At 45.8% G+C, this 26,904-nt stretch overlaps 1 protein-coding gene across 6 annotated transcripts in view; it reads left to right on the top strand.

Annotated features, from left to right (window-relative positions):
- ST6GAL1 (ST6 beta-galactoside alpha-2,6-sialyltransferase 1) overlaps nucleotides 1–26,372 on the top strand; it is a 40,913-nt gene extending 14,541 nt beyond the window's left edge. For 3 of the 6 annotated variants that reach the window (XM_027686096.1, XM_027686093.1, XM_027686098.1), the window contains 6 exons: nucleotides 11,296–11,423; nucleotides 12,519–13,188; nucleotides 16,691–16,788; nucleotides 21,529–21,630; nucleotides 22,867–23,041; nucleotides 24,897–26,372. In XM_027686096.1, the coding sequence (XP_027541897.1) occupies nucleotides 11,409–11,423; nucleotides 12,519–13,188; nucleotides 16,691–16,788; nucleotides 21,529–21,630; nucleotides 22,867–23,041; nucleotides 24,897–25,138 (1,302 nt within the window). In that variant the 5' untranslated portion in view covers nucleotides 11,296–11,408 and the 3' untranslated portion in view covers nucleotides 25,139–26,372. The other 3 variants (XM_027686097.1, XM_027686095.1, XM_027686094.1) reach the window with 3 other exon arrangements.
- Nucleotides 26,373–26,904: the final 532 nt, after the last annotated feature.

The following is a 26,904-nucleotide window of genomic DNA, read 5'->3' as shown; positions in this document are numbered from 1 at the left end:
CTGTTTTTCTTTGCTTTCATACTGGAGTGTTGTGGTTCCTCCTACATGAGAGGAGATTTTCTAACCACCACACCCAGGGCTTGGGGGTTCTCTACCAGTTTAGCCTCAGGGGATACTGGTATGATGGCATGAGGAGGGAAAAAAAATTGTGTTCCTCCTGTCAAGAGATATCCAGGACTTTGTACTTTCAGATGCCTGTGCGAGATTAAAACGTGGTGTAGTAGCAGCCAAGCTCCCATCCTGAGAACCTGGAGGGGAGCTTGTGGAGAGGAGAGCGAGCTACATTGCTGTACCAAAGGATCCAAAAGGATCCTTTTGGCAGGAAGAGGAAGGAAAAAGGAGATGAAGGATCACCTAGGATCAGCTCCCATGAGACTGTGATGGCATTGCCAAATGAAATACTTAAAAACTTGTCCCTTTAAAGTGTGCTGGAGTAAAGGTAGGCAGATTTGTTTAAATAAAATGAATGAGTAACTTTTCATCTAAAGCTTGGTCTGAGCCAGATCAAAAGTCAGCCTTGTTTGAAGTTCAGTGAATTTCAAGCCCAGTGCTTTTCCACTTTGAGCTTGGATGGGATGTTGAGCAGCAAGAAGAGGTTGCATGAGATCACCCTCGCAGCCTTGAGCACTGTGTGGGATTTGTGGTGTGTGAGACCACTGCTGTAGGGAACACCCAGCTCTTGCTCTGGAGCAGTAGGGCATGGTGTCCTCCCAGGGCATTCTGTGAGTCACCCCCAGCAGCTGGCAGCCACCACTGTGCGTGTGGAACATCTCAGCTGGATTTCTACAGGTTCCTTGTCTGCACAGGATGCTGCTGCTGGGATGTGGATGGTTTTGGCACTTGTACTTACTTGTGTGGTACACTGAGGTGCGTTGTTGTAAGAGGTGACTGTAGACAGTGTTTGCTGCACGGCCTCAGCTTACAGACAAATTTTGCAGTGTTCTGTAACTTCTTCCTGGTAAATATTTGTTTCAACTTAATGTCAGGTGTTTGATGCTGTGGTGCAGTTTCCTTCTTTGGGGGCGGGAGAAGCCCCACTGGAACTCTTTGACCTGTGTCTGGGTTGTTGAGGCTGGACTTCGGAATGATCCCGAGGAAGAGCAGTGCAGCATAAATCTGATTAAGTGATGTACTTTGGGTCAGGTTTGCACCTTCAGAGCTGACCTGCTGGTCACCTCCATGCATACCAGGTTTCCCTCCCTGCTCGGAAGCAGTGTCTGATCAAAGGGGGTTGGAGTCAGGTGAAAACCAACAAAAAGAAACTTTCCAAGAATGGTCTAACCAGCTACTTGGGTTACTGCATTTCTCAGCAGCAGGACACCAACAGAATTCATAAGGAACGCTCCCTCCCACCCCCTTGATTTTTTTACATGTGCTTTTTTGAGCTTCCCTTCCCTTTCCAAGCCATCCATCCTAGGCATGATAGATGCCTGACTTCTGTGTTTGGGGGCAGTTCTGTTAATGAAAGAGGAAGTGTGGTGTCTTTGTGGCCAGGTGGCACTGAGTGGCCAGGAAGAGCTTTATGTGCTTATGTGCAAGAGTCCAGCTCTGGGCAATAACGTCTTTCTCCCATCCCTCATATCTCATTCCTCCTCCCATATCTCATCCCTTTATCCAGCCAAGTGCTGTCTGGTTGTGAGGGAAGACAAGAATCTTTCCTTGCTCTGGGAGCTCAGAGAAAGACTGCAGAAACATGTTGTGCTAGAAGCAGTACGAGAGCTGATGTTGAGTGGAGGAGATACAAAAATGTCTGGGGCCTCCTTTACTGCTTTAGGGAGTACCTTATGTTTTTGTTAGAATTATCTGTCTAGATCTCTCCCTCCATGCTGCAAGTTGTTACCTGGCTTTGATGAAAAACACATTTGTGCTGAGATTCACTGGTAGTCTCCCTTTTTCCCTGCATTTCATGCCCCTGGCTGGGCGCCGTGGGGAGCTCTCTGCACACTCAACTGCTTGGCCCTTGTGCTGGTGCCAGGCTCGTGTGCTCAGCTCGTGTTGGCTGCACTTCTGGAGCCCTCCCACAGGTATGTCAGGCACAGGCAAACACAAGGGGACTGTGGCTGTGCTTTTCCCCTGGCACTACACAGACCCAGGGAAGATGGGCCACCATTAGTGACACCCTGGGAAAGCAAAGTCCTGCAGATTTCAGGAGCCATTGCTGCTGTGAGTAGGGACCAAGCTCCTCCTGTAAGGCAGTGCCACAGGGATGGCACAATGGCATCCTTCATAGAGGAAACACAAATTCCCATGTGCGTGGAGTTTCTGTGGGCTTAAATACCAGAGGGCAGAAAGCTGCCTGCTTCAAGGGGTGGGTGGAGGTGTGGCTCAGATCCATGAGGGATCCATCCAGTTGTCATCTGCAAGCTCTGCTGCCAGACTTGTTTCTGAAGTGCCGACCGTAGGAAGTGAGTGACGTGTTTGGGGACAGGAGATGGGTAGTGCTCTCCAGGCTTTGTGCCTGGTTTTCTGATGGAGAAGAAAGCAGGCTAAAACCACTGGGAGCTGGAGATATCACATAGGCAGACACTAAAATGGCCTTTATTGGTGTCTCTGAACCCCACTGTGTTTCAAGCTTGGTGTTTACCTCCCTCCAGCAACTGTGTAGATTTGTTTCACTTCTGATCAATTAATGCCATGCCCATGGCCACACTGATCCATCACTGGGATGCTGCCAGCGTGTGTAAGGGGGGAAGAAAAAGGGAATTCTTTGGCTAGGTTGTACCTGGCACTGTGGAGCTGCCAGATGCATGGCATGCTGTGTTTGGGAGCTTACAGCTGGAGGTGGTTGCTAGGCTGTGCCAGTCCTCCATCCCACCAAAGAGTTGGTCATTGCAACTAGTTTGAGAGGCACCCCTTTGCTCCTGCCAAGTGTTCTCCATGCTGGATCCTTAAGCAGAGGACATAGTCTTGGGTTTGGGTAGGAGGTACTGCTGAACCTGCTTTCCTTTCCTGAGCATCTGGGGAGATGCTGAGGGAAGAAAATGGGAAGAAGGTTTCAAATGAAGGCTTTATCAGGAAAGTTTCATTAATGTTTTCTGTTTTTATAAATACTTATGTGAAACTTGGAGGGGGGAGGAGTGTCTTAATCTCTTTAAATGTCTTTGAATATATCTAGGTGTCCAGAAATGGCTATGCTATGCATTTTGTCTACGTTTTATAAAATTATGCTATACATATTGTCTGTGATTCATAAAATTGAATTGTATTTAGCCAAGGTCACTTCTCTACCAACATACATGTGGGCTTATTGACAGCAGATATATTTGAAATGCTGCTACAAGGGGATAGTTACCAGATGAATCAGTCAGACCTGTGTTTGAAAAACAGAGCAGCACTTGCTGTTATTCCTCTCTGAACTCAAGCCATGCTGAGAGCTCCCTGCACGAGGATGTGACTCGCTGACGTGCCTTGGCAAAGCACATATTTGACATCTGCTACTGCAAATATTCTGACTTTGGAAACCTGCCTGCTGCTTCAACAATTAACAATATCCAGGACTTTGGGGGATATTGATTCCTGCATATCTGCTACCTCAGCAGCTCTGCTGCAGCCTGACACTGAGGTTGGATCAGGGCTTTCTTGACAACTTGTGCTGGGTTACACCTGGCTTTCCTCTGGTCATTTCAGTCTTGGTTTAACCAGTGGAACTGATGATGTGTGGTAGAAGTGATATCAATTTAGCTTTCCTAACACCGTGGCTAGGGAGACTGCAAGCAAATGGTTTTTATTTATGGAAAAAGTCTGATTATTGTAGCACATTTTTTTCTGCCTCCTTTTCCATTAGAGACAAAATAGTTAACCCTCATTTTGACGTTTCCATTTGTCTTCCATGCCTCAAGTTCCTTTCATGGAAGGGAACTACTTTGATTTTTGCCAAATAAGTTATTGAAGTGCTTGTTACATGATTGTTCTTACAATTTCTCTGGTAGTTATTTGGTTTGATGGGCTCTAGTGGGTGTCCTTTCTAGTGTTCTCTTTATTGCCATCAGGACTTGCCCTTTTTTTTCCAGCATCTGATATTTTTTTAATGAACAGTCTTGACATTATAAAATGTCTCTTACATTATAAAATACAGATTTCTTAGTGAAAACTGATTTCTTTTAAATGTAATGCAGGAAGTGTTTTGGTTAACATAGGGTAAATAGTTTGAATAGTGCTTTCTCAAGTCAACAGCCAGAATTCCCACCTTACTTGTTTCTTCCAGTGAAGTTGATGTGGTGGAGGGCTACTGTTGAACTCATGAGCTCTGGGTACGTAGAGAAAAGCAAATCTTGGTAGTGCTGTTGGACTGAAAACCGGGAATGAGAGATGGACACTTCTGCAAGTTTATTTCACTTAGTGAAAGGCTGGGTCTTAGGTTAAATTGAATTGGAGTCCTCTTCAAGTCATAAAGTTACTGCATTGTCCTTGAGACAGAAGGACATCGCGCCCACCTGCAAAGGGCTGGTGTCAGAGAAATGTTATCCTGAGGGGTGGTGTGGCTGCAGCTGGCACACAGTGTATTTATTGTCCTGGGGCCATGGAATACCAATTACATGTCTTGGCACGCAGGGATATTTGCAGAGGCATTAAATGTTGACCTGCCACATGCTGTTAATTTAAGATAAAGAAGCGCTCCCCTTTCATTTTGAAAGATAAACCTTGTAGAGAAACACAGGCTTGGAGGGGGGAAAAAAGTGATTTGATTTGAAGGTGTAATGTTCCGTGTAAAGTAAATAGTCATAGATGAGTGATCGCATCCTGGTCTTTAAAGCTGTGGTGGGGTAGGGTAGGGGGATTTTTACTGTTAGCTTCAGTGTGGGAATGGTTGTGGTAAAGCTGACTGATAACAAAAAACTCACTTGTAAAGTCCTGACACGTGGGGGTCTGGGTATGGGAGGAAAAGCAGTGAGTTTGGGAATTGGTGCTGTTCATGCATGCTAAGATGTGCTTTCTTTCTGTTTCTTCAATGGAACGTGGAACTGGCGACTTTAGAAATGGAAAAGGTTTGTTGCCAGCAGTAGTCTCCAAGTGTCTTGCTGAGCAAGGCTCATGTGGGCATGTGCACATCAAGAAACAGCTTCTGTGTTGAACTACACTCTGAAAGCTCCCATGGTGGCCAGCTAGCTGCATCCAAGTGGGATCATGCTACAAGAGCCCAAGGCTGGCCTGGGGCACGCAGACACCCCATGCAAATGGGGTCTCCTTTGTGTCCATTATTGGTAACATGGAAAATTCAGCAGGCTGTGGGGTAGGAAGTGGGGTTTTGTAAAGGAGAAGTGCTGGTCCCACCAGCTGAGAGCTTGGTCCTGTTACAAAGTTCATAAACATGCTGTCCCTCTGGGCAAGTAACCCACCAAGCAAGAAACAGTATGTGGTGTTCTCCACCATGGCATGCCTTGGTAATTATTTTGTCCTGTCCTAAGAGTTTAAACATCTTGGTGCACCTGCAAAGGACCCTGCAGTAGCCCGTTTCTCCCTTAGCCAGCAGGGTCAGGGACTGGTACTGCTGTCCCAGGTTGATGGTTAGAGCTTGTGGCTTTGCAGAGGGAGAAGACACACTTTTTGGTGTTCACTGCTCTCCTGACAAGGTTGGAATGAGGGGTGATATCATGATACACGTGTCAAAGCTGGAGGTTGTCCCTCTGTGGCTGCCAGTCTCTGAACAGGTAGGCTAAGGAGGACTGTCCCTTTGACAGTCATCACCTATCAGAGCAGCATGGCTGTGCTGTAAACACTCTTCAGTGGATCTCTCTTCCTCTCTTGGTATGTCAGTGTTGAAGCTCTCCTTGCATGTGTGTGTTTGTGTCTCAGCCCTGTGGGTGCTGCTGGCACCTGTGATGCTTCTCACTGCAGCCATAACTGTTGGCACATCCTCAGGGCACAGGTTGCCTAGTTCAGCTGCCCTGGATTTGTCATACTGGTTAATGTCAGGTGGTTTATTAAAGCTGATTTCAGACTGTGCCCTGGTGTGTGCTGGTCCTGGGCCAGAGCTGTGCAGGCATCTGGGATGGTGGGAGCTGGAGGTGGGAAGCCACAGTAGTGTGGGTCACCTCTTGCCTTGGTTCTTGATGGCTCATGGTGACTGTGGTTCTGCAGGTGCCTGGTGGAACCTCTGCAGGGAGTGAAAGCAAAGCTGCTGTCTTGTAATTAGGGCAGAAGGGGAGGCAGTGTGCTGCTAGGCAGAGCCATCCTCCAAAACCAACACAGGACCTAAAAAACAGGGGGAATAAAGGGCTGACACAGCCAGAAATGAAGGCTTCTGCCTTATATGAAATACCAGTGTTTGTTGACATGTAAAACCAAAATGAAGCACACACTTGAACTTTCCCCTGCACCTCCCCCCAAAATCTGGCTCTCCTCTTCTACTGGAAGATTTTTTTCAGCTGTGACAGCAGCATATTTTCTCTGGCACATGCAGAAATTTTTAATGCAGGCAGGACCAATGGAATGATTTATTTGTTTATGAGTGACTTATACAGCTCCTTAATGTATCGTCTGAAATTTAACCATGTTTCTCACTTAAAATGCTTTGTTTCCCTTCCCTTTTCCCTTCTCTATGTAAAATTTCCTCATTCTCCACTTTTTTTTTTTTTGTTTTATTTGTTGGCATTGGAAATACTTAAATATATGACTCAACAGATGTTTTATTTTCACAACACAGTGATGTTTTGGAAAAAAAAAAAAAAGAAAGCAAGCCTTCCCTGCTTATATATTTACAAAATCGTGATACACACAGTTGAATTAACTGGCTGGGCTAAATAAGGTATCAGAGAGATCTGAATCTCTGCTCCAGAGGGACAGATCTGAAATTCTGCTCCAGAGGGACAGATCTTTAGCTTGAACAAATGCATCATCACCTTTCATCTGGTGTGTCAAGCTTCTTCATCTGCAAAATGGCATGATTGTCATTTGTTTCATACTATAAAAGATCTTGATATATATATATTTTTCCCCAGGACAGGAATAGGGAATTTTAAGAGCAGATGTGGTTTTGAGGTTACTTTTTGAATTCAGATTTTTTCTCTTCTTCAGTTTCTTTGAGTATGTTATTTTGAACAGAGCAATTCCTGCCCTAGACCTCCATGTCTTCCCTCTTTTCCACACACTTTTATGGAAACTAATTTGGCCTCTGCTACCAGCCACTGCTCTTTTCAGAGGTGCTTTACAGAGGGTGCTGGATGAAGGAAAGGGTTAGCACTGAGAATGTACAAAAAAAATATAAAGGTGTAGTTGAAGTATAAAATGTTCATATAGGAGAGCATAAAAACATTCAAAAATACACCAGCAAAAGCTGGGGGCAAAACTTTCTTACTTTCTTGCTCAGGCATGGCACAGTTGTGGGTACAGATGGAAATGCATAAATGAAGGAAATCTGGAAAGAAATGTAAGTGCTCTAAGTTTAAATATGAAATCATTATCACGTTATCTAAAAAAAGGTTGAGGAACAACTTGCTAAAGTAAAAAGCTTTTGTGCATAGATCAGACACATGGAAACTGCATGTGAATGGTGCTGATGTATGAATGGCAGGACCAAGGAGAGGTGCAGTAGACCAGGTAGATGTCATTGCTGCGTATGCCCATCCCCAGGGGTATCTCTCAAATCATTGCTTAAATTAAAGGTTTTATTGGACTGATTGCATTTCAGAAAGACTCTGGTGGGATTCATTACTTCAGACCAGTAATCATAATAACTAACACCTGTAGAATATTTTAAGAATTAATGAAGAGGTCTCATCTGTTTGCAGAAGTTGCATTTCAAATCTATCTGCCTGTTTCCTCTTCTCTCATTTTCAGAAGTTAGTGAGCATGGAGAGAGGGAAGCCTTGAATTTTCAAGGTTTTGGTGCAATTGCTCACCAAGAGCCTCAGTAAAAAACCACCACAAGCTGTTCTGGGATGAGAAAGTCCCTGTCCTTGATTAGTGACTGCCTTAGGAGGTCAGAAAGCAAGTGGTCAGGTTTCACAACATCACAGAAGTCCCCAAGAGATTTTCTCTGAGATCCCTGCTGTTGAGCAGTGGTAACGGATCTGCAGAGGAGAGGAGGGAAGGGCAGGGATGCAGGTTTGGCTGGCTTTGTCTCCTTGGGGCTGCTGGGACCGGGAGAAACACGGAGCAGCTGCAGAGGGGTCTTGATCCTGGGTGGCTGGACAGCACAGCAGCAAAGGAAGCCTGTGCCAGCAGGGGTAAGATAATGCTCTTTGGTTGTATTTACTCCTGCCCTCTATCCTACACCAGGGACAACTCTGTGAGTCACTGCTGCTTGCAAAATATCCTGAAGTCATTGCCGACAGTGACAGCGTAGAGACCAGGGCTCAGGAGTGGTCAGAAAGGGAAATGGAAGGGGAGGAAGTTTCCAAGGGAGAACAAAACAGCCCTGTTGTTGTGTTGTGGCTGGACCATGTGGCGAGAGCATGTCCAGCAGGGGTGTCCCGGTGTCCCTGCCTCGAGGGATGGTCACGCCCTGCTAGTGGTGCTGGGGAAGTTGACCGAGAGAGTCCAAGGTATGGAAAAACTGCTGTTCAAGGAGGGATTGGAACAAGTGGGATTCAGCCTGAAAAAGCCACGAGTGGGGAATGGAGGGTGTTAGCAGAGGTGGTGCAACCATGAAGGATGTGTGGAAAATGAAGGCAGGAGTTTCCCGTCAGTGGGATTGGGGTTTCTGGTGTGAGGTGGAGAGAGGAGGGGTTGTGTCTGCACTGTGTGCCATTGCAGAGGTCATTGCCTCGGGCTGTTTGGGAAATATGAGTGCTTTCAAAAACTAATTAAACAAATGTGCAGAGGATCGGCATTGGTACAGCTGATGACACAACTTTTGGGAAGCTGTGCGCGTTTACTGGAAGAGAAATATATTCATACCTTTGTTCCATATTGTGGTTTCTCTGTGTGTCTGCTGTTGGACACAATAGGAGATAGGTAAGGCTTGATAAACCTTTTGTTTATGAGATAAAGACAGTTCTGTTAGCATTTTTAGGGTAAATCTGCAGTGAAATGGGGATTGCCGAGTGTTCTGTGCTGTAGCATTGCTGCATCAGGCTCTGGGTTTCAAAAAGGCAGCAGTTTGTTTAAGTTTTTTTATAGATTTGGGGGAATTTTTTTTGTCCTTTCTTTCCTTGTACTCATAGCTGACACTCTGTGCTTTGTGTAGGTGATAAGCTTCCATCACCTCCACAAAAACACCTTTGTACTGACTGCTGCCATACATAAGTGCATCTAAAGGTGTGGGAAGAGAGCACCACTTGTGGGCTATCCTGCTTTGTCTGGAATAGCAGGTACCTTCCCTCTCCACAGAAGACATTTAGTGGCAGAATGCTTGAAAGGGACCTGACATTAGAGCACTGCTTGTGCCAATAAAATAAAATCATATCATGTGAAGTAGTAGTAGTAATTAAACTGAATCCACGGGGAACAGAAGGAAATGTTGTGGCTCTGCTGTGTACTTGCTTGCAGACCCTCCTTTGCCAGCTTGCAAATCAAAGCAAACAACACGTCAAAGTTCATGTTGCAGCAGCACACAGTCATCAGAGGCGGGGATCATCCTGTACAGAGTGACAAAGGTGAGCTTTCCAGGTTCCTCTGTGTGGCCCAGGAAGGAGAGGAGATATTGGGACTTGGGCATCCTGTCCTGTGCAGCCACGGGAGGAGTGTCCCAGCAGGAACTTGCAGTGAGCTGTGAGGTTGTTTCACTGTGATGAACCTGCCACCTTTCTAGATGATCATAACGTAGGAAGGAAAAGCTGATGGTTGCCGAGATGTGCCTGCTGTCACCTCCACCTGGAAGCCCGTCGGGAGAGGTTTGTGAAGTCCAAAGCAGGGCAGAGCCCTCCAGGGTGTGGAACAGAGAGCTCCACTCTGCAGGGTGATAGGCACCTGGGCACCTCCTACAGTGTTGATGCTCTGTCCTGCCTGCACAGAAGGTCTGGGTTGAGTTTCCTGGAAGCCTCACCAAATACAGGCTGGGGGCTGCATGAGGGAGGCATCTCAGGGTCTTGTACTAAGCTGACACTGGGCAGCTCTATTTCCGTGTGTGTCTCATTGGGAAACGTTGCTGTCTGCATGTAGTTTGCCTGCGGAGCCTCTGACAGCGTGAGAGTGACTCAGTGGTGCTTTCCCTATTAGCAAATGGCTTTTGCAGTCCCTGCCTTCATGTGCCTTCTGTTCTCGATGGCACCGGGCAGACCCCGAGTGAGCTGGCCCTCCAGGGTCCCCAGCTGTGGAGGGCATGGCAGGAGGCAGGGCTGAGAGTGTCTTGCAGAGCCCACAGCAGGAGAGGAACCACAAACAGTGTGGAGAACCTCATGCTAACTCCTTGCAGAAGAGAGCACAAGGATGTCCTGCATCCCCTCCTGATTCCCCCCTTCCCCAGACTGCTGGACCTCTGCATCTGAAACATACTGGCCAAAAAGGCTTCAGCATGCCTTTCTAGCACATTTGTACTCAAACAAGTGAGGAGTTATACAGCGTGTCAAGGCAGGGGAAATAACTTCAACAAAAGCTAGAATTAGTTGTGTTTCTTGGATCTTTTTGTTGTTGTTGTTTAAGAACTGGAGGTAGAACAATGTTTGCTTTTTCATTGTGGAGTGCTCTATAAAAAAAAAAATTGAGTTCCTTAATAAAGTTAAAATATAAATAGTCAGCATTAGGATGCTTTAATAATTTAGTATTTAGTCTGTGAAGGGTAGTGTTTGTAATTTAGCTTATGTGGCATTGTACTGACTCAGAGTTCCTGCAAAAGCAAGCTACTTCTTGTTTTCTATAATACTGGGAAATCTCCCTTTCTCTTGCTGCATTTCCTTGGTAGTAAAGTCTAAAATACATTTATCTATTTTGTGAAGACTTATGGATTAAGATACATGTTATAAAGCAACTTTTCATACGTCTTGCTCCAGAAAAGCAGGGAGTCTTCTCTGCGAGAGTGCATGAATTGCTCAAAAATAGGCAGTAGAATGTTCCCCTGGGAAGAGTTAGCTTTATCTTTCTTTTCCCCTGTTCACTGCATTAATCAAGTTATTTCCTTCACTGTATTATGGGTGTATCCACTGCTCAGAGCCTTTTCCATGGGAGAAGGCTGTTGGTCTGGTTGGGACCATAGAGCAGGCAATCTGTAAACTGGTTCTTGGTTTAGCTGAGAGCAGGATGTCCATTTTGAGTGGACAAAAGGCTTATGTGGTGTTAATGTGTTTGCTGCTGGCCCTTCCAGGCCTTGGTAAGAGCTTTTTTTGGGACCACGGGGCTTATCTGAGGAAACACCTGCTCATCCCTAGAAATTTGAGGCTCTTCCTTAACAGGTTTTCTTTTTTTCCTCTTTTTCTGCAGGTGCTTCTTGAACTCTTCAGTACACCACAGAACTGTTGTGTTTTGGGATATTCTGCTTAAGCCCTCGGAAGAAAATCTGCCAACAGCCAAAAATGACTTGAGTTGGAGAGCTGATGCTTTTTCCACGGGTACTGTGGTGGTAGCTCAGTAACATCTCAACAGCACGGCGTGGCACTGTTTGCTTTCAGCAGGTTGCTCAGTGCCGCCCTTGCCTCTCTGGGATGGCAGTGGTGACCTGCATGTGTTTGTCTCCTGAGGACCTTGTGCCTCTGTGCTGCTCCCATGTTTTTGGACGCATGCTGGAGGCAGCCACGTAGGGAAATGAGCACCTGCTCTCCTGCCTTCTGTGGTCCTGTGTGCCGCTCATGAGGTGTTTATGCCTCAGCATGTTTTGTACACCCACCCCTTGTGCTGCCTGGGTTGAGCTACCTTTTGGGCAGTCCTCCTGTGGATTCCTCCTTTTATGGCAGGAGCTGGAGGTGTCTGCTAGAGTGAGGCAACACAGAAGAGGAAAGGCAGTGCTGTACAACAAAGTCTGGTTCTGCTTCCTCCAGAAGTAACTTTGCTGGAGTAATGTTTATCAAAGCGCGTTTATGAGCCCAAACATGCCTCAAACCTTACTGGGGCTTCACTGGCTCCCATCAGCTGTTCAGTAAGGTTTGATGTTGGGAAGTGCACTCAGCCCACCAGAGGCTTGCAGCAGTTCCCTGTGAAGTTACCAAATGTGTCAGTACCAGGCTGGTGAAGCTCCTGGCGCTTATGAACTCACAGACTTTTTTTTTTTTTCCCAGTTATATGCTTTATTATGTGTTTATTAGTGTTAAAGCTTATGGTCGAGTAAAAAACTCATTTCTGGAAATTCATTTGGTGGGATTTGGATATTGATTGGCAGGGATGGAAGATGAAGGAAGGCAAAGTGGAGACTTACCCCATTGCTAGTATAATACTGGTGGTGTTAACGTTGGCTGTCACTTGTGTAAGGGAATAGAAAAAAGGTTTGAGTGGCAGTGGCCTCAGATCACCATTACGATGCATGTGATGGCTGATAGCCAGCTCAGGTCTTTCTTTTTGGTGTTTGAGGTGGTGGACTTTGAAATGAGATCTTTAAACAGCTTGAAATTTTAGAATTACTATGTTGTCCTTCTCCCCTCCCATTGCCTGCACACTGATATTTATGACTTTATATATATGCAACCCTGACTGAGCTGTGTTCCTTTTTGCAGGACCGGCTTCCCATGGCCCATTTGAATGCACCGTACACTATGGTTCACATCAATGTGTTGAAAAAATTAATGTGTGTTCTTGTGGTGATACTGGTAGCACTGACAGTTTGCCTGTGGAGAGAGACAAGAAGAAGCTACTACAATCCTTTCAAGATTGAGAACGATGATTTGCAGGGTCACAGGAGTTCAGAAAAATGGAACACTGTTAAATCACAAGGCCTCTTCCATGACGCAGCCAGTGAGTTGGGTCAGGTATCCAAAACATGGCTTGGTACCCAAAACAAACCAAAAGACAGCATCTCTGAAACAGTGGAAAAGTCAAAGAAAGCAGCAGCCTCTGCGAAGGTATGGGATAAGGACAGTTCATCCAAAAATCTCATACCCAGGCTGCAGAAGGTCAGAAAAAACTACCTGGCCATGAACAAGTACAATGTGACTTACAGTGGGAAGAGGAACGCTGCTAAGCTCAGCCCGGAGAAGCTGCTGTGCCAGCTGCGGGACAGGGTCAATGTGACCATGATACAGGGGTCAGATGGTCCTTTTGGTACCTCTGAATGGCAGCAATACCTACCAGGGAAGAGCCTCAGTGAAACAGTGGGCCACCTGGGTCGCTGTGCTGTCGTGTCCTCAGCTGGGTCTCTGAAATCATCTCGTCTGGGACAAGAGATAGGTTGGTATCTTTCTGTTAGCATAAAGCCAAATATCGTTGTTTTATAACTTATGCTGAATAGAAGTAAGCTACTGTCATGCTCTTACCAATAAATCTCTGTTGTGGTCAAAAGGTGTTTAAAATAAGTTGAAATATTGTCCTTCAACTTCTTCTAAAGTCAGTTAACATTTCAGCCTAGGAGATGGGAATAATAGGTAGTTCTCTTCTAGCTAGTCCTTTCAATTTTCATGATCATGTTGGCATGACTAGAGGATAGCACTAATACTGGATACCAGGGAGAGGTCTTGGTTCCACAAGTGTTAGTTTTTTGAGAGGATTTGGAGCGGGCTGAGTAATGCTCATTGAACAGTCAACGGTCAGAAAAACTTTCATCGAGAAAAATTGTGTCAGAGAAGAAATAAAAGAAAACACCAAAGGGGAAAAAAAACCACTGGACACAGCCCTGAGCGGTGTGTGTTGAGCAGAGGGGCTGGGTACAGACAGTCTTCAGAGGCCACTTCCAGCCTCAAGGATACTGTAATTCTGCTCAAGGCTTTACAAAGGTGGCACTACTGTATTCTGAGCCATAAGACAGTGGCTGAATTTGAGTGGCCCAGAAGATTTTACAAGGCTTTGTTTTATCTCTTTAGGCAAAGTTTGGTGATGCTTTGCAGTCTTATCTGATCATATTTATCTGAAGTTAATGCCTTAATAAATGCTGAATCATTGGTCTTGTACTGTGGATTATAAAGAAGCATGTTTTGATACCAAAGCATTTTGGGTCTTTACAAAAGCAGCATGAAGGGGAAACCAGCTCTTCAGCCTTCACCTTAGGGTATTGTGCCTGCAGTTCCCTAAGCTTGCTTCATTATTTTTTGTTTGAAGCTCAGTTAAGATTCTCACTTTGCAGAACTGTAACTTCACTGAAGGAGAAGTTTTAAAGCCTGGGAGTTTTCTCTCAAGTGGAAATTGTTTGCAGGCTTTGGTGTATTTGTAAGTTTTCTTTTGAATCAGATTCCTTTGGCTTGCACTAAGCTGCAAGTAGCCTTCATCTTCTGAAACAATTAGGTGGGTAGATTTTAATGCATCTCTCATGGACAACTTGGCAAAGCCCAAGAATCATAGTCTCTGGATGCTCATGCGAGAGACAGTGTTTTGTTCTGGTACTTGCTCAGAAGTTCTCTCTCAAACTTGTCTGTGCTCCAAAGAGCAGGTGGAAAGGAGCTAGAGTGAGGCTGGATGGCTGGAAGTGTGTTCAAATGCTATGAAAAATAGCATTGCCTCCTGGTTCAGGTTGCAGGTGGGAGTTGGTTGATGTAATTGTTTCTGCCCGCGTTTGAGGCTATGTGGAGTCAAGGCGTGGGAAGCCAATTCTGACTTCTCCTTTGAGTACCGGTCTTGGCTTTTTTGGGTGCCTCTTGGAGCTAAAGGTTTGCTCAGAAGTGACTTTCTGTTGAACACCCTCCCCAGCACAGCTGGCTTGTGTCCAAAGGTGTCTCTGTTAGGCTCCAGGATACTGATAGAACTGCTTGCTCCTCTGTGGGGAGACCCTCTGAGGATGTGAGTGTGATGTTTATGGAGTGTTGAGGCACAGTCAATACAGTGCTGGATTCAGTGGCAGAGCAGCCAAGTGCTCTGGCTGTGGCACAGCTGAGCGGACGTCTCAGACATGCAAAGCCATTTCATTGTTCCTACAGCCTGTCCCTGAGCCTGTCTCAGAGCTGAAGCACTGGTTTGTTCCGGATCACAAGGAATGGATGCTGGGGAGGTCACGGAGTAGTGCTCCAGGAAAATCCATTAACCCCTGCTGGTGTCCCTACCTTGTGTTCCTCACGCCTGGGTCACCTTTGTGCTCAGTCGTCTCTGCAAGGGCTTCTGCAGAGTTTGGGGCACTTGCAGCCTTGAGCTGGGCAGGGTGAATGTTAAGGATTCAGGAGCATTCAGAGTATTTATGTAAGGTTTTTTTCACAGTTTTGGCTGGATTTATTTCCCTGTAGGAAAAGTCATGATTTTGTTGGAGGAAGTTGTCAAAAAGGTACTAAATCTTACAGGCTTAAAATTAAGCATTTGCGTAGATGAGCACAATGGATTGCTGAGCTATTATTCCAGGAAATATGTGTTCTGTGTAAGCACATTAAGATATCAAATGAGCAATTAGTCACTGTAAGGAAGGCTGGCAGAGCAGAATAGGGAGAAGCTTGTAAACAACCAGCTTGTGTCTTACTGGACTCTTGGTGTTACTGGAGGTTATAAGATGCCACTGAAAAATCTGATATGAGAGATACCAAGTGCAGCACAACCACCTGGAGACAGCCAGCTACTCTGCCTGAGCTGTCACCAAACACCCTTTTAAAATGTGAACTCAGGGCATAATAATGCTTAGTGTCTGGCTGAAGTTATAGGGGGAAATTACAACTTGTATTGCATTGATGCAAGGTAGGACGTGGAGTCTGTCGTGGTAACTACAGAGGCACTTCTCAACATGGATATGTTTTTTTCCTGAAACATCACCTTTCACAGTTTTGGGTGTTGCTTTGGAACTCCACTTCTTGAGAATAAAGAAGCTGAGAAACTAATCTTTGCTGACATTAATTGCCTATCCTCCAGCATTGCTTATGAAAACACCCCTATTTTCAAGGAAATGATCTCAAAAAGACCTGGTTCTGGACCAGGTGAGCCCTTCTGCCCTGGCTGGGAACTTGGCAATTCCCCAGGGACCCTGACTGCAGGTGCTGTGAGTTGTGGTCATGTGGCCTCAGTGTGAAGGCAGGGGAGTTGGTCCTGCTTCTCTAATGTGAAAAATTTCCTATCCCAGTCCAGCCACGAGGCATGGAGAAGTCAGGGTGATGGGCATGAACACCCTCCATGCCACAGCAGCAGCCTGGCTCCGTGGTGTTACAGGAGCTGTGCCAAGGCAGAGGAGGGTGCTGAAGGAATGCTGTGCTATCTTAAGAGATGATGCCAGCAGAGGAAAATGCAGTGAACCCCAAGGCATGTAGCAAGCTGTGCCTGTTTAAATGCACAGCAGTGGATTTAATTCTGTAATGTGGGAGGTGTGTTGGCAGGCTAAGGTCAGCTTCACTTTCCACTGTGGTTATTATACAGATTTCTCGGGCCAGTCAACCTCCAGTCTGCAAGAGAGGATGCTGGCTTGCCATTACTTTCCATTTCCTTAGTATGCAGCCAGCCACGTGGTAAATTAATTGTCTGTCTCCTGGTAAAGTGGAAGGAAGCAGAGGGAGGGAGATGCTGTACTCCTCCATGCAGAGCAAATGCTGGGATTGTGCTCTCAGCCTGCCAGTGGGTTGTAGTTTTAAAAAGTGGGGTTTTTTAAAGTATATTGATCATGAAGTTTGAGCCACAACTACTTCTAAAGAATCTGGCTCACTACTTCCAGTTGTTACATGGAAAGCCAGGGACTGGCCAGATTGTATTAGAAGTACAGGTGCATAACATGTTACGTGTCTCTGTCACTCAAAAACCAGTTGCTAGCTCACAGGTTTTCACTGTGTTTGGCTTTCAGACAGCCACGATGCCATCTTGCGGTTCAATGGGGCTCCCATCAAGGGCTTTCAAGATGACGTGGGGCAGAAGACAACAATCCGTCTTATGAATTCCCAGGTGGGTCTGAACATGTGCCCAATGGGCCAAGCATGGCAGAGCTGCATTGTCTGGGAGCCCAGCAGCAGGCTGAACTAGCAGCATCCAGGGGACTTCTGGGCTCATCTGCTGCTGAGAGGTCTTTAAAAAGAAGTTGGGGGAACAGGGCCATCCCTCTGATTTCTCCTGGCCCTAGCAGACAGCTGTAAGATGGGAATGTTTCCCTTTGGAATGGGCGATGATTGGTAAATCTGAGGTGACTGGAGTGACCCTAGCTCGTGCTAGGGAACATGTATTATCCTGCTTGCAATTTACAGCAGGCACAAGGTAATTTGGGTTTTGTCTTGGCTCGAAGCCTGTGTTAGCACAGGAAGGCCAGCTGCATGCTGCTGCTCTGCCTTCAGAGCAAGGGGCGGGAGCAGCAGCACAGCTCACCTAATGCAGCTCAGCAGAGAGAGGTTTGCCAAGAGAGGAGTTGTGCTTGCTCCAGAGGTGGGTATGAAGAATGAAGGAAGTTTATTTGGCTTTTAATAAAATAACAGTTTCTTTACTGCCTAGCAATGCCACAGATTCTGTAGATAACACATTAACCAGTGCTGCTAAATGGCTGAAGACATTTGGCAGAGGACACACCTTTAAAGCTGTAGCCTGTGCACAGCCAGGAGAGGGATGGGCTCTGGTGGGTGAGTCGGAGGGTCCAGGATCTCACTGCAAAGCATGGCAGAAAATGCTTTTAATGCAAGGCATTGCTTATGGAGTTACATTTTCCCTGACTCTGTGAGAGCTCTTTCTAGGTGTGAGGCTGTCCCTCTGCTGGTTGCCTTTGGCTGTCAGTAGGCTGTGAAGCAGACTCTCCGGGGTTAGGAGCATGTCTAGCAGTGTATTGGCCCGTTCAGGAGCAGAGGGAGACCCTCGCTGCTGTAGGTACATCTCAGTGTGTTTGCACCCTTCTTCCATACAGCTGTTACCCCTCATGTTTGCCCATTTTGGGGGGAGAAACTTTCAGAGGGAAAACAAAGTCACAGTAGTGTGTGTTGGTGAGGTAATGGAGTGAGGCAGTAAAATACCGAACAGGCCAGTACTCAATGGTAAAAGACCTGCTGTGGCACTGCAGCACCTCCTCACCCTGCAAGAGGAGGAGGAGATTGTAGGCACATGAAGACTGAGGGGCTGGGAGAGGGAGAGATGAGGGGCTTAAACATAGCTTTTGTAATCCAGAACCAAAAAGGCAGGTTTTTTTTTCCTTACCCCAAAGGTAAGATTTTTGGGCTGGAAGTTTTCTCATCTGCCCCTGTGTGAGGAGTCCATGGGTGCTGCTGTGTAATGAGGTTTGAAGTTTCTCAAAACAGCAGCAGGAGCTTGGCCATCTGTTCCAAAGGCAAGACATGCAGCTGGTGTGTTTGCCTAGTTCATTTTGTGCGTCTTTTTTGTTCTTGCTTCTCTTGTGAATGCTTTTGCCACCTCTTTCTGTTCTTGGGTCTTGCCTTCTCCACTTCCTGCCGTGCTCTGTGCTGCTGCTTGCTGCATCTTGATGCCCTTGTGTTAACACCCCCAATTAGATGTGGGACAGTTTGTCCTTCCTGAACCAGTCTGGTTTTAAAAGACATATCTGGCTGCTGACATCCTCCTTCTGCCCTGTTTGACATCTCTTTTTCTTTTTATCTTTCCTTTCTGTGTGTATTTTTATACGAATGTCAGATAGGTGTTATCACTTAAGCAAACTTTCCCTAGAGGTTGTGGTCATTGCCAAGCTAACAGTGATAAGAAGAGAAAACATGTACATGACCTGTGGGATATCAGAATTATCAGCACAGGGAGGAGGGGATCCGTGTGGTTGTAGAGCTTAATATGACTCCTCATGTGCAGTCTCTTACTTTGGACCAAGTGTAGTTACAGCCATGGCATTATAGTATTTCTGTTCTCCATGTGGATCAACCTGCAGTCATGGGTGACATTCCCTCTGAGTGGAGGCACCAGCTTAGAAAAATTCAGTTACAGGGAGAACAATATTGTTGCAGTTTTTAGAGGCAAAAGTTAACTCAAAATGCAGCGTTGATCTGGCTGCTGACCAGGGCAAAAGATATGAGTAGTGCAGGAGTCTCTCATCTGGGCTTTATGAACTGAGCATCTCTAATTGCAGTCCCTGTTATCTTCAGGGATCACTGGATTGAAAGCCTGATTTTCTGATGTGTTTGCACTTTTAGTGGTGTTCAGTGCTGTTCTAGTCTTGGTGACATCATTTAAACCTTCTTGTGAGTGGGGTTGCCTGATCACATTCTGTTTTCAGCTTACTGGGCCTTGCCCAGAGCTCCTACAGGCATCACATACTGGCTGGAGAAGCTGTAGTTTGTTCTTGTTCTGGGATTGGCTTTTCTTATGTTATTTCTTGGCCTTTCTGGGAAAAGGGATGAGATTGTGGCTTGGCTGCTTTTATTTTGGTTCTTACTATTGATCAATCCATTCCCAAAATGAAGGAAATGGGATTTCCTGAATCTAATCTGTCACAACTAGCCTGTATTGAGTAGCATCCCTTTGGCACACATGGCCAGGGGCCCTAACTTGCTTAGTAATTATTTTAGGGTATTTTTCTGTAATTTGCATTACATATCTGAGGGTGGATGGTTATAACAGTAGAGTGGGGTATCTTTTGCATCTGTGCAGATAGGGAAAGGTTAATAGATTTGATACTGGCAGGAGGGGGAGACAGTTGCGATCCCCAGATCTGAGGATATGCTTGTAGGTCCACAAGTTCGGTAGTTGTTTTAAATAAAGAATTTATTCAACATTGCCTTGCTTTTTTTCTTAGACCTTGACTGGTTCATCAGCAGCACTGCCTTTCATGGCATGTTTTCCTACAGTCTTACACAAGGCATCGATTTGCCCTGGGAAAGCAGCACATCTTGCAAAAACAAGGGCTGAAGTGTGTGCGAGGGGAGTGCCAATGTCACTGTGGAGGACACAGCTCCTTCCTGCAGAGCTGACCAAGGACCAGAGTTCCTCGTTCCCCCCAGTTCTTGTTTACAGTTCTCCTGGGCTGACTTCTCGCTGTCATAGAGAGCACTCTTTTCTTTGGCTGCCTGTGCTGTTACTGGCACTAAGAGTCTGCAGGGAGGAAGAGAAAGGATAGAACACATCGGTGGAATGAGGGAAGATTGTGATGGGAAAGGGGATCGTGTTTAGATTACAGGACATTGACTGTGGAAGCCGGAAAGAAAGAAATCATTGTGATATCGTCAATAAATGTACCAAGACAGTAGGGGCTGTATTAGCAAGATACTGCTTAAACTGTGAACTGGCTGAAGAACAAATTAACTAGGAAATCAATAGATCAGTTAACTAATTAGGATCAAAAATCTGGGCAAGACAAGTAAATAATGTAGCAATTTAAATGAATTTAACTACTTACAAAGAATCAGTCACTATCACTATTAAACACAACAAATAGGCACTAAAGTATCTGGGGAACCAGATTCCTCCAGCAAACGGGTTAAGTGACCAAGAGTTAACAAGTAGTGCCAAGACCCAGCCATGGGGCGTGGGGAAGGACACATCAAACAGCTTGTGGCTGTGGAGGTGCTCCCCACCTGGTTTCTTATCCGTTTGCTTTTGTGCCTGTTGCAGCTCTCTCTGTGCCTCTGCCAACTCACATGGCTTTGCTTGGCTGACTCTTGCTTTCTCTGATGCTCAGTCTCTCAAATCCTTCTTTCTTGGGTGCTGCATCAGGGAAGTTCCTGAAAAATTTCTAGCCTTTAAATAGAAACAATGAAATGAAAATAAAGTGTCTGTGTTCCTTGCCCTATCACTGTCCCGTTGCAGTGCTCCATCCCGCTCGTACCCAGCTGAGGGGATGGCTGGTACCAAACCTCTGTGCCCCTCCTTGCCTCTGGTGTCCACAGGTTGCAGGCAGATGTTCACACCTGCAGTGGTGCACACTCCAGCTCACAAGTGGCCTAGATATTTTAGCTGCTGTAAGGAAAGGAAGCCGGGCAGCACACGTGGTCAAGGCCAAGCTCTAATCCTGCAGAGTTATGAACAGATGCGAGGAAACCCTTTTTGCTTTTGAAATAAATCACATCTGGGCTAGCTGGAGTGTCCTTTTGCTCTGGTTATGGGGACAGCCAGGCAGGCTGCTGGGGCAGCCAGGATGCTCAAGGACTAATTGGCTGGCTCATAATTAGATCTGTGGAGAAAATCAGGACAAATGGAAGCTGATTTCTATGATTATGATTTATGATTACAGTGTTTACAAGCTGGGCCTGTACAGATGATGTCTTTGGGTGGGAAGGACAGGAGATGAGTTGTTTAATTCTGATTGTTTGCTCTCTGCTGCAGACCTGGGTTACCCTCAGGTGTACCAAACAGTTGTTGTGTCCAGAGTATAGAGAGAACTTCTCTGTTTGAAGATTGCCTTCTCATTGCTGCTCTCAGAAGATTCAAACCTCCTTTGCCTAAGTTGGACCCCCCTGCTCTGGAGAAGCATAGAGGGCTTGGTGTGAGGCTAGGTTGGACAGGAGTGCCATGGTCTCTCATCTCCTCCACTGGTGGTCTCACAGCTGAGCCCTGCCTGCTGGAGTTCCTGCTGCTCAGGAGAAACCACCCACCTGCAGGCCTTTTTTTTTTTTTTTTGCTGCACACAATGGGGAATGCTCAGTAACCAACAGTGGCGTGGCTGTGACTGTTTTCAGGTGTCTTTTACTGCTTGGCTGCCCACTCATTCTGACAACGTACTGTATATCATTGTGTTTGTTGTTGTTATTCAAGCTTGTCACTGTTGAAGAGAAGCAGTTCCTGAGGGAAGCGCTATATAACACTGGAATTTTAATTGTCTGGGATCCAGCACCTTATCATGCAGAAATTCATGAGGTAAGGCTGAGTTTTCTGTAAATAAAATCAAATTCATATGCTTTGAAGTGCCTCTGTTAACCCACTTCCTGCTGACATGGGCAATCACTCCTTTGAAGGCCATTGTTTTTTACCTCTTTGTTATTGTGGATGTATTGTGTGTACTTCTGAGAACACCCCATGCATGAGTGCTCCTATGAAAACACTTGCCTGTTCCTGATGCCTGTGAAGGGCATCAGGCCAAGTGTAACAGGTCACCACCTCTACTTTCCCATGGACTGATGCCACAGGGAGGAGGACACTGCTGGCTGCAGCAGTTAGAGGATGATCTGTTCTTTCTGACAGTTACTCTAAGATTTGCTGCTGGTTGATGCTTGGATATTTCGAGCACCAGTGAGACATGAGATATACTTGATGCATTATCAATGGATTAGAAAACCCTCTGAAGATCTTAGCAAATGTCTCCTCTCTGTGTCAGCAAGGCTGTCAGGAGTGGGTGTTGCAATCCCTCTAGGACTCACTTTTGATTTTGAGTACAAAAGAGCATTATTTGATAAGTGATGAGCTTTGGAGACTCGTGGTCAAAGCAGGTAGAAGTGAATAGTCCATTCTTTACTCTTATTTAGAGCTCTATCTGTAACTGAAAGGTCTTTGCCTTCCTTTCTCTGGACTGCATTTCCTATTTTGTCACTGATGTTTATTCCTGTGTCTAGTCTCACGGCTCCAGGTGGCATAAGGGGGTATGGACAGCACATTTAAGAGTCAGTAAAACCAGGATGGGATATTTGTAGCCTAGGGAAAAAAAAAATCTCAAAATGATTTAGAAAAACCCCGTAAACCATTCCTAAGTGTTTTTACTGAAAGGAGAATATTTAGGACACAAATTAGCTCAGCCTGGTTTAGGAGGCTGTGCTGAGAACACTTGCCTGCAGAATAGGATGCTTTGTACTGCAACACTGAGAAGGATTGGGGTCTGTAACATTTAAGGCAGAGTTCTCAATATCATCTGCTATTGGGAGGTACAGAATGAAATTATACAAGATGCTGATCTCATTTAATGGTCCTTCCCTGAGATTTGCGTTTTCCCTGCTCTGTTCACTGAGTCAATTCACCACAGTGACCCAAGGGTTGCAGCTCAGGGTGTGCAGGTGTAGCAGGACCTTTTACCCAGGATCAGCAGGTTCACTCATCCTTATTTCCTGTTGGTTACAGGAAAATGGGCCAGAAATAGTCTGACTTCTTGTTTCTGTTTTGCAGTGGTACAGAAAACCAGACTACAACTTTTTTGAAAGCTATAAGGCGTATCGTAGAACACATCCAGAGCAGCCCTTCTATATCCTGAATCCAAAAATGCAGTGGCAACTCTGGGATATTCTGCAGGAGAATTCCCTGGAGCATATTCAGCCTAATCCACCGTCATCAGGAATGCTTGGTAAGATAATCGCCCTCTAAACTTCTGGTTCAGTTTGCAGGCAGGAACTCTCCAGGATGCCTTTTTTCAAAGACAACTACAAATCTATGGTGCTTATCAGAGTTGTTTTTACAGTGTTTGTCTTATGCCAAAATTTAAGCTTCCTGTCTTTAAAGTAGCAGCTCAGTTGCACTACAGTAAGTGGTTTGCAGCACTCCTCTGAAACAGCAGTTACAAACATAGCCCAGTTCCACATGGAAACAGGAGGGCAGATTGCAACATTGGGATGATCTCTAGGATTTCTAGCTTCTGGTGCCAGAGCAGTTCCCATGGGGTGTGAGGGGAAGGATATGGTTCCTGCAGGCTCAGATCTTGTCAGGCAAATAACTCTGGTTACTGCAGATGAATTCTGAGTGCTAGCCTGTTCATCCTTTCCATATTTTATATATATGTATATATATAAATAACTTACTGAGGGGCTGGGGATGGTCAGACTAAACAGTTGCCCTGAAAAGTTCATTGATGTTCCCCCTTATGCAGGATGCTAACTTCTTGCTTGTCAGCATGCTAAATTCTGCCTCTCAGCGAAGGAGCTCATTTTGCATTCTGCTGTTGCAAAGGTTTTCCTACTTAGTGGAAAGCAGATCTCATAACCAGATGAATAAAAAGGAGTGAACCTCTGGGAAAGCTCACGTGTATTTGAAATCACACAAGACTTGTCTTGTTTGCCATGGAATGTCCAACTGCTGTGCTTCCACCCTTTTTCTGCTCCTGTCTGCTCCCATCACTGCTGGGGCAGAGGCACCTTTCTGTTTCCATATAAACAGAGTCACTTCATATTTTTGCCAGGTCCAGCAGCTATTAAATGATTGCTGGGATATGTGCAGAATAACTGTGTAACAGCATAATTGATGACTTCAGCAACAAAATTGTTAGCAGGCACTGGGCCACATCAGACAGCAATTTCTCTGTGGTTTAACTTGGGGCCAGGTTACCTGCTTTGTAAAGCAAATCGCCTCACCAAATTCAGGGGCATAGACGAGTTCTAGTTTCCAACTCTGGCTTCTCTGAAAGGTCTAAGTGTGATTGAAAGTTATCATTTGAAAAAGTGGTTGAAAATGTGTTTAAAATGTGCCTTAGGTAAGTGAGTGGTTTCACATATGGGTTCTTTTAATGTCTTGCAATCCATGTTCCTCTGATTGTGCAGGGTCCTCGATATCTCAGATACTGCGTGAATTTCTGTGATGTTGTACACTGGTTGTGATTCCCTGGTTTATTCTTGCACTTAGAAGAAAAGTAGCCTGTAACTATGGCTTACATCTGATCTGGCCAAAAAGCCTTCAGGCTGTGGCCAGTGTGATGTCCTTGAGTAGTTCCTGTGCCTGTCAGAAGACACAGGAGGGCAGCACCGCTCTGCTGCGGGGATCCTGAGGAGAAAGGCTGCTGAGGTCTCCCTGAGCATCTCCCAGCACCAGTCCCATTCATATTCCCTGCATTCACTGGAGGCAGGTGGGGAGAAGGCAAAAGTCTCATCCCTGCTTATTCCAGCGGCTAAATGTAGTGCATGCTTGGCAGACACCCAAGTTTCCATGAAGGTCATTGAGAATGGTAGCACTCTTAAAAATTGGCCTTTTGGCAGGTCTGTCACTGTAAACAATCCACTGTGATCACACCGATCACACGCTTCGCAAGGGAGAGAGCTTCAGAGGACATCCCTGATCTGGCCAGACTTGTTTGCTCCCCCTCTACTCTGAATGTCCCAAAAGGAAACCCTTTCCCTTGGAGCTGGATGCTCCTTGCTGCCTGCCTGTCTTGCTGGAGTATTTAATTGGTTCTCTGGGCTGATGTGGGCTGTCTGCCTTCCGTCCCTCCCCAGGCATTGTGATCATGATGACGCTCTGTGATGAGGTGGATGTGTACGAATTCCTCCCTTCCAAGCGGCAGACGGACATTTGCCACTATTACCAGAAGTTTCACGACCATGCCTGCACCATGGGAGCTTACCACCCTTTGCTCTTCGAGAAGAACCTGGTGAAGCACATGAACCAGGGCACAGACGAGGACATCTATACTCACGGGAAAGCCACTCTGCCCGGCTTCCGTAAAGTGCGTTGCTGACGGATTGGTGTTTAGTTTTCCTTGACTGTCAAAGCACTTTTTAAATCAGGGTTGTCAGATTTGTTAGGTCTAAGCACTGGTGTGTTTTGACAGCTCTTCCATGTAGCAGCGCTTGCTCTTAGGACTTTGTTGACCAGCTCTGTGAGGTGGTGTTAACTCACTGTGGTACATCCACGCCGTATCTGCATGAGTCACTGCAATAAATTCACTCCCAGTGGAGCCAGGCTCATGCAGTGGGTGGATACCTCTGTCTGCATCTCAGCCCATGATGGTGTGTGAGAGGTGCAGGAGAGGCTTTCTGAGCAGAGATTGCACAAGTTGGGATCAAATGGTGAATACAGTTTGGTTTGCTTAAAAGGGGTTATGACAGCCAAAAGCCTGGTCCATTGGGAAACAAGAGAAATAATTTAAAATTTGTTCCCATAGTCCTAGGAGCTCTTCAGAGCAGGACTGATCTATGGAAATGCTGTCAAGCTGTGTACTGATAAGCTAAATTCCTAGTCCTAAATATTTCATTTTATAAATAGTTTGTAAATTTACCTTGACAACTTCCTTCCGAATTGTAAGACTTCTAAAACCACTCAGGTGACATTTTTGGCCAAGGAAGAGGGAGGCAATTCACAATTCAGTGATTCTTGGAAGACTTTTAAATCTTACTTTTTTTAAAATAATTTAAAATAAATTTTAGTGAACATTTACTTCTCCAGTACAGTGTTGGGCTTGGTACAGAAGAATCCTTGTTTCAGAAATGTTTTGGGGAAGATGCTCCAAGGCACAAATGGGAGAACTCACTGGAAGTCAGTACCTCATTCCAGCTGTCTGCTGCTCTACCTTTGCAAGTGTTGGCAAATTACTTCCTGTCCCCAGTAACAAATACCACAGAGCTGCTTCTAGATGAGTTCCCGTCTTCTGCAAGCTACTAGAGGGAAACTCTTGGCTGCTGTGTGCTTTTCTGAGTAGGTGGGGAGCAGATTTATTGCTTCCATGCTTCATGAGGTGTGGGGAGGGAGAGTGCGCTCTGCTTCTCATGCTGAAACACAGGCAGAACTGAGAAGGGCAGCTTTTTCCTGCTCCAGGGGACTCCTGTGGCAGCATGATGGAAGTAGTAACTGTGCAATCTCTTGTATGTTGGTGAGAACACCTTCCCTGTCTCCTGTACTGGTGTGTTTCATCAGGTCTGTAAAGAAAGCTTTTTCTTCTCCTGTTTTGAATAAATCCTGTGAAGTCATTGGCCCGTTTTTGCCTTGGTGAAACCGGTGTAAATGTCTTTGCTCCATGACCCTGGGGATTTGCACCAGCCTTGCACCAGTGCAGGCAGAGCTGGTAGGGAGCTGCTCCCCTACTCATTCCAATGAGCCCACGGATGGTGAGAGGGCCACTGCAGAGCTGTTCCTTCAGCTCAGAGCCTGGCTCTCTGCACACTCATCTCTTGGGATGCATTGGGTCTGTCAGTGCTTAACAAATTGTATGGCATATATGTAGGGAAAAAAGTTCAGGTCCTGGCACTACTACTCAGGAGCACTAGGGCAGGAATGCTGTGAAGGCAGTTGTGTCTTGTTAAGCATTCCTTTTCCCTGTGAGAGGAGAGAGCTTATGGGGGAAAAGCCATAAGGGTTTTTTTGGGAGATCTGCAGCAACCTCTTCCCATCACCACTCTTAGTTTCTAACAGTTGTAACTCTGGCCTTTGGATCAAAGGAGTGTCTGCCACAGCAATTTGCCTTCTTAGTATGTGTTTAGTTGAGACTTTAGACTCTTCCTACGTTGT

The sequence above is a fragment of the Neopelma chrysocephalum genome, unplaced genomic scaffold, assembly GCF_003984885.1.
Source record: "Neopelma chrysocephalum unplaced genomic scaffold, ASM398488v2 Primary Assembly neopelma1_70, whole genome shotgun sequence".
NCBI classification, from domain to species: domain Eukaryota; kingdom Metazoa; phylum Chordata; class Aves; order Passeriformes; family Pipridae; genus Neopelma; species Neopelma chrysocephalum.
The sequence above is the reverse complement of the archived record's forward strand: the minus strand, read 5'-3'. Positions and strand labels throughout refer to the sequence as shown.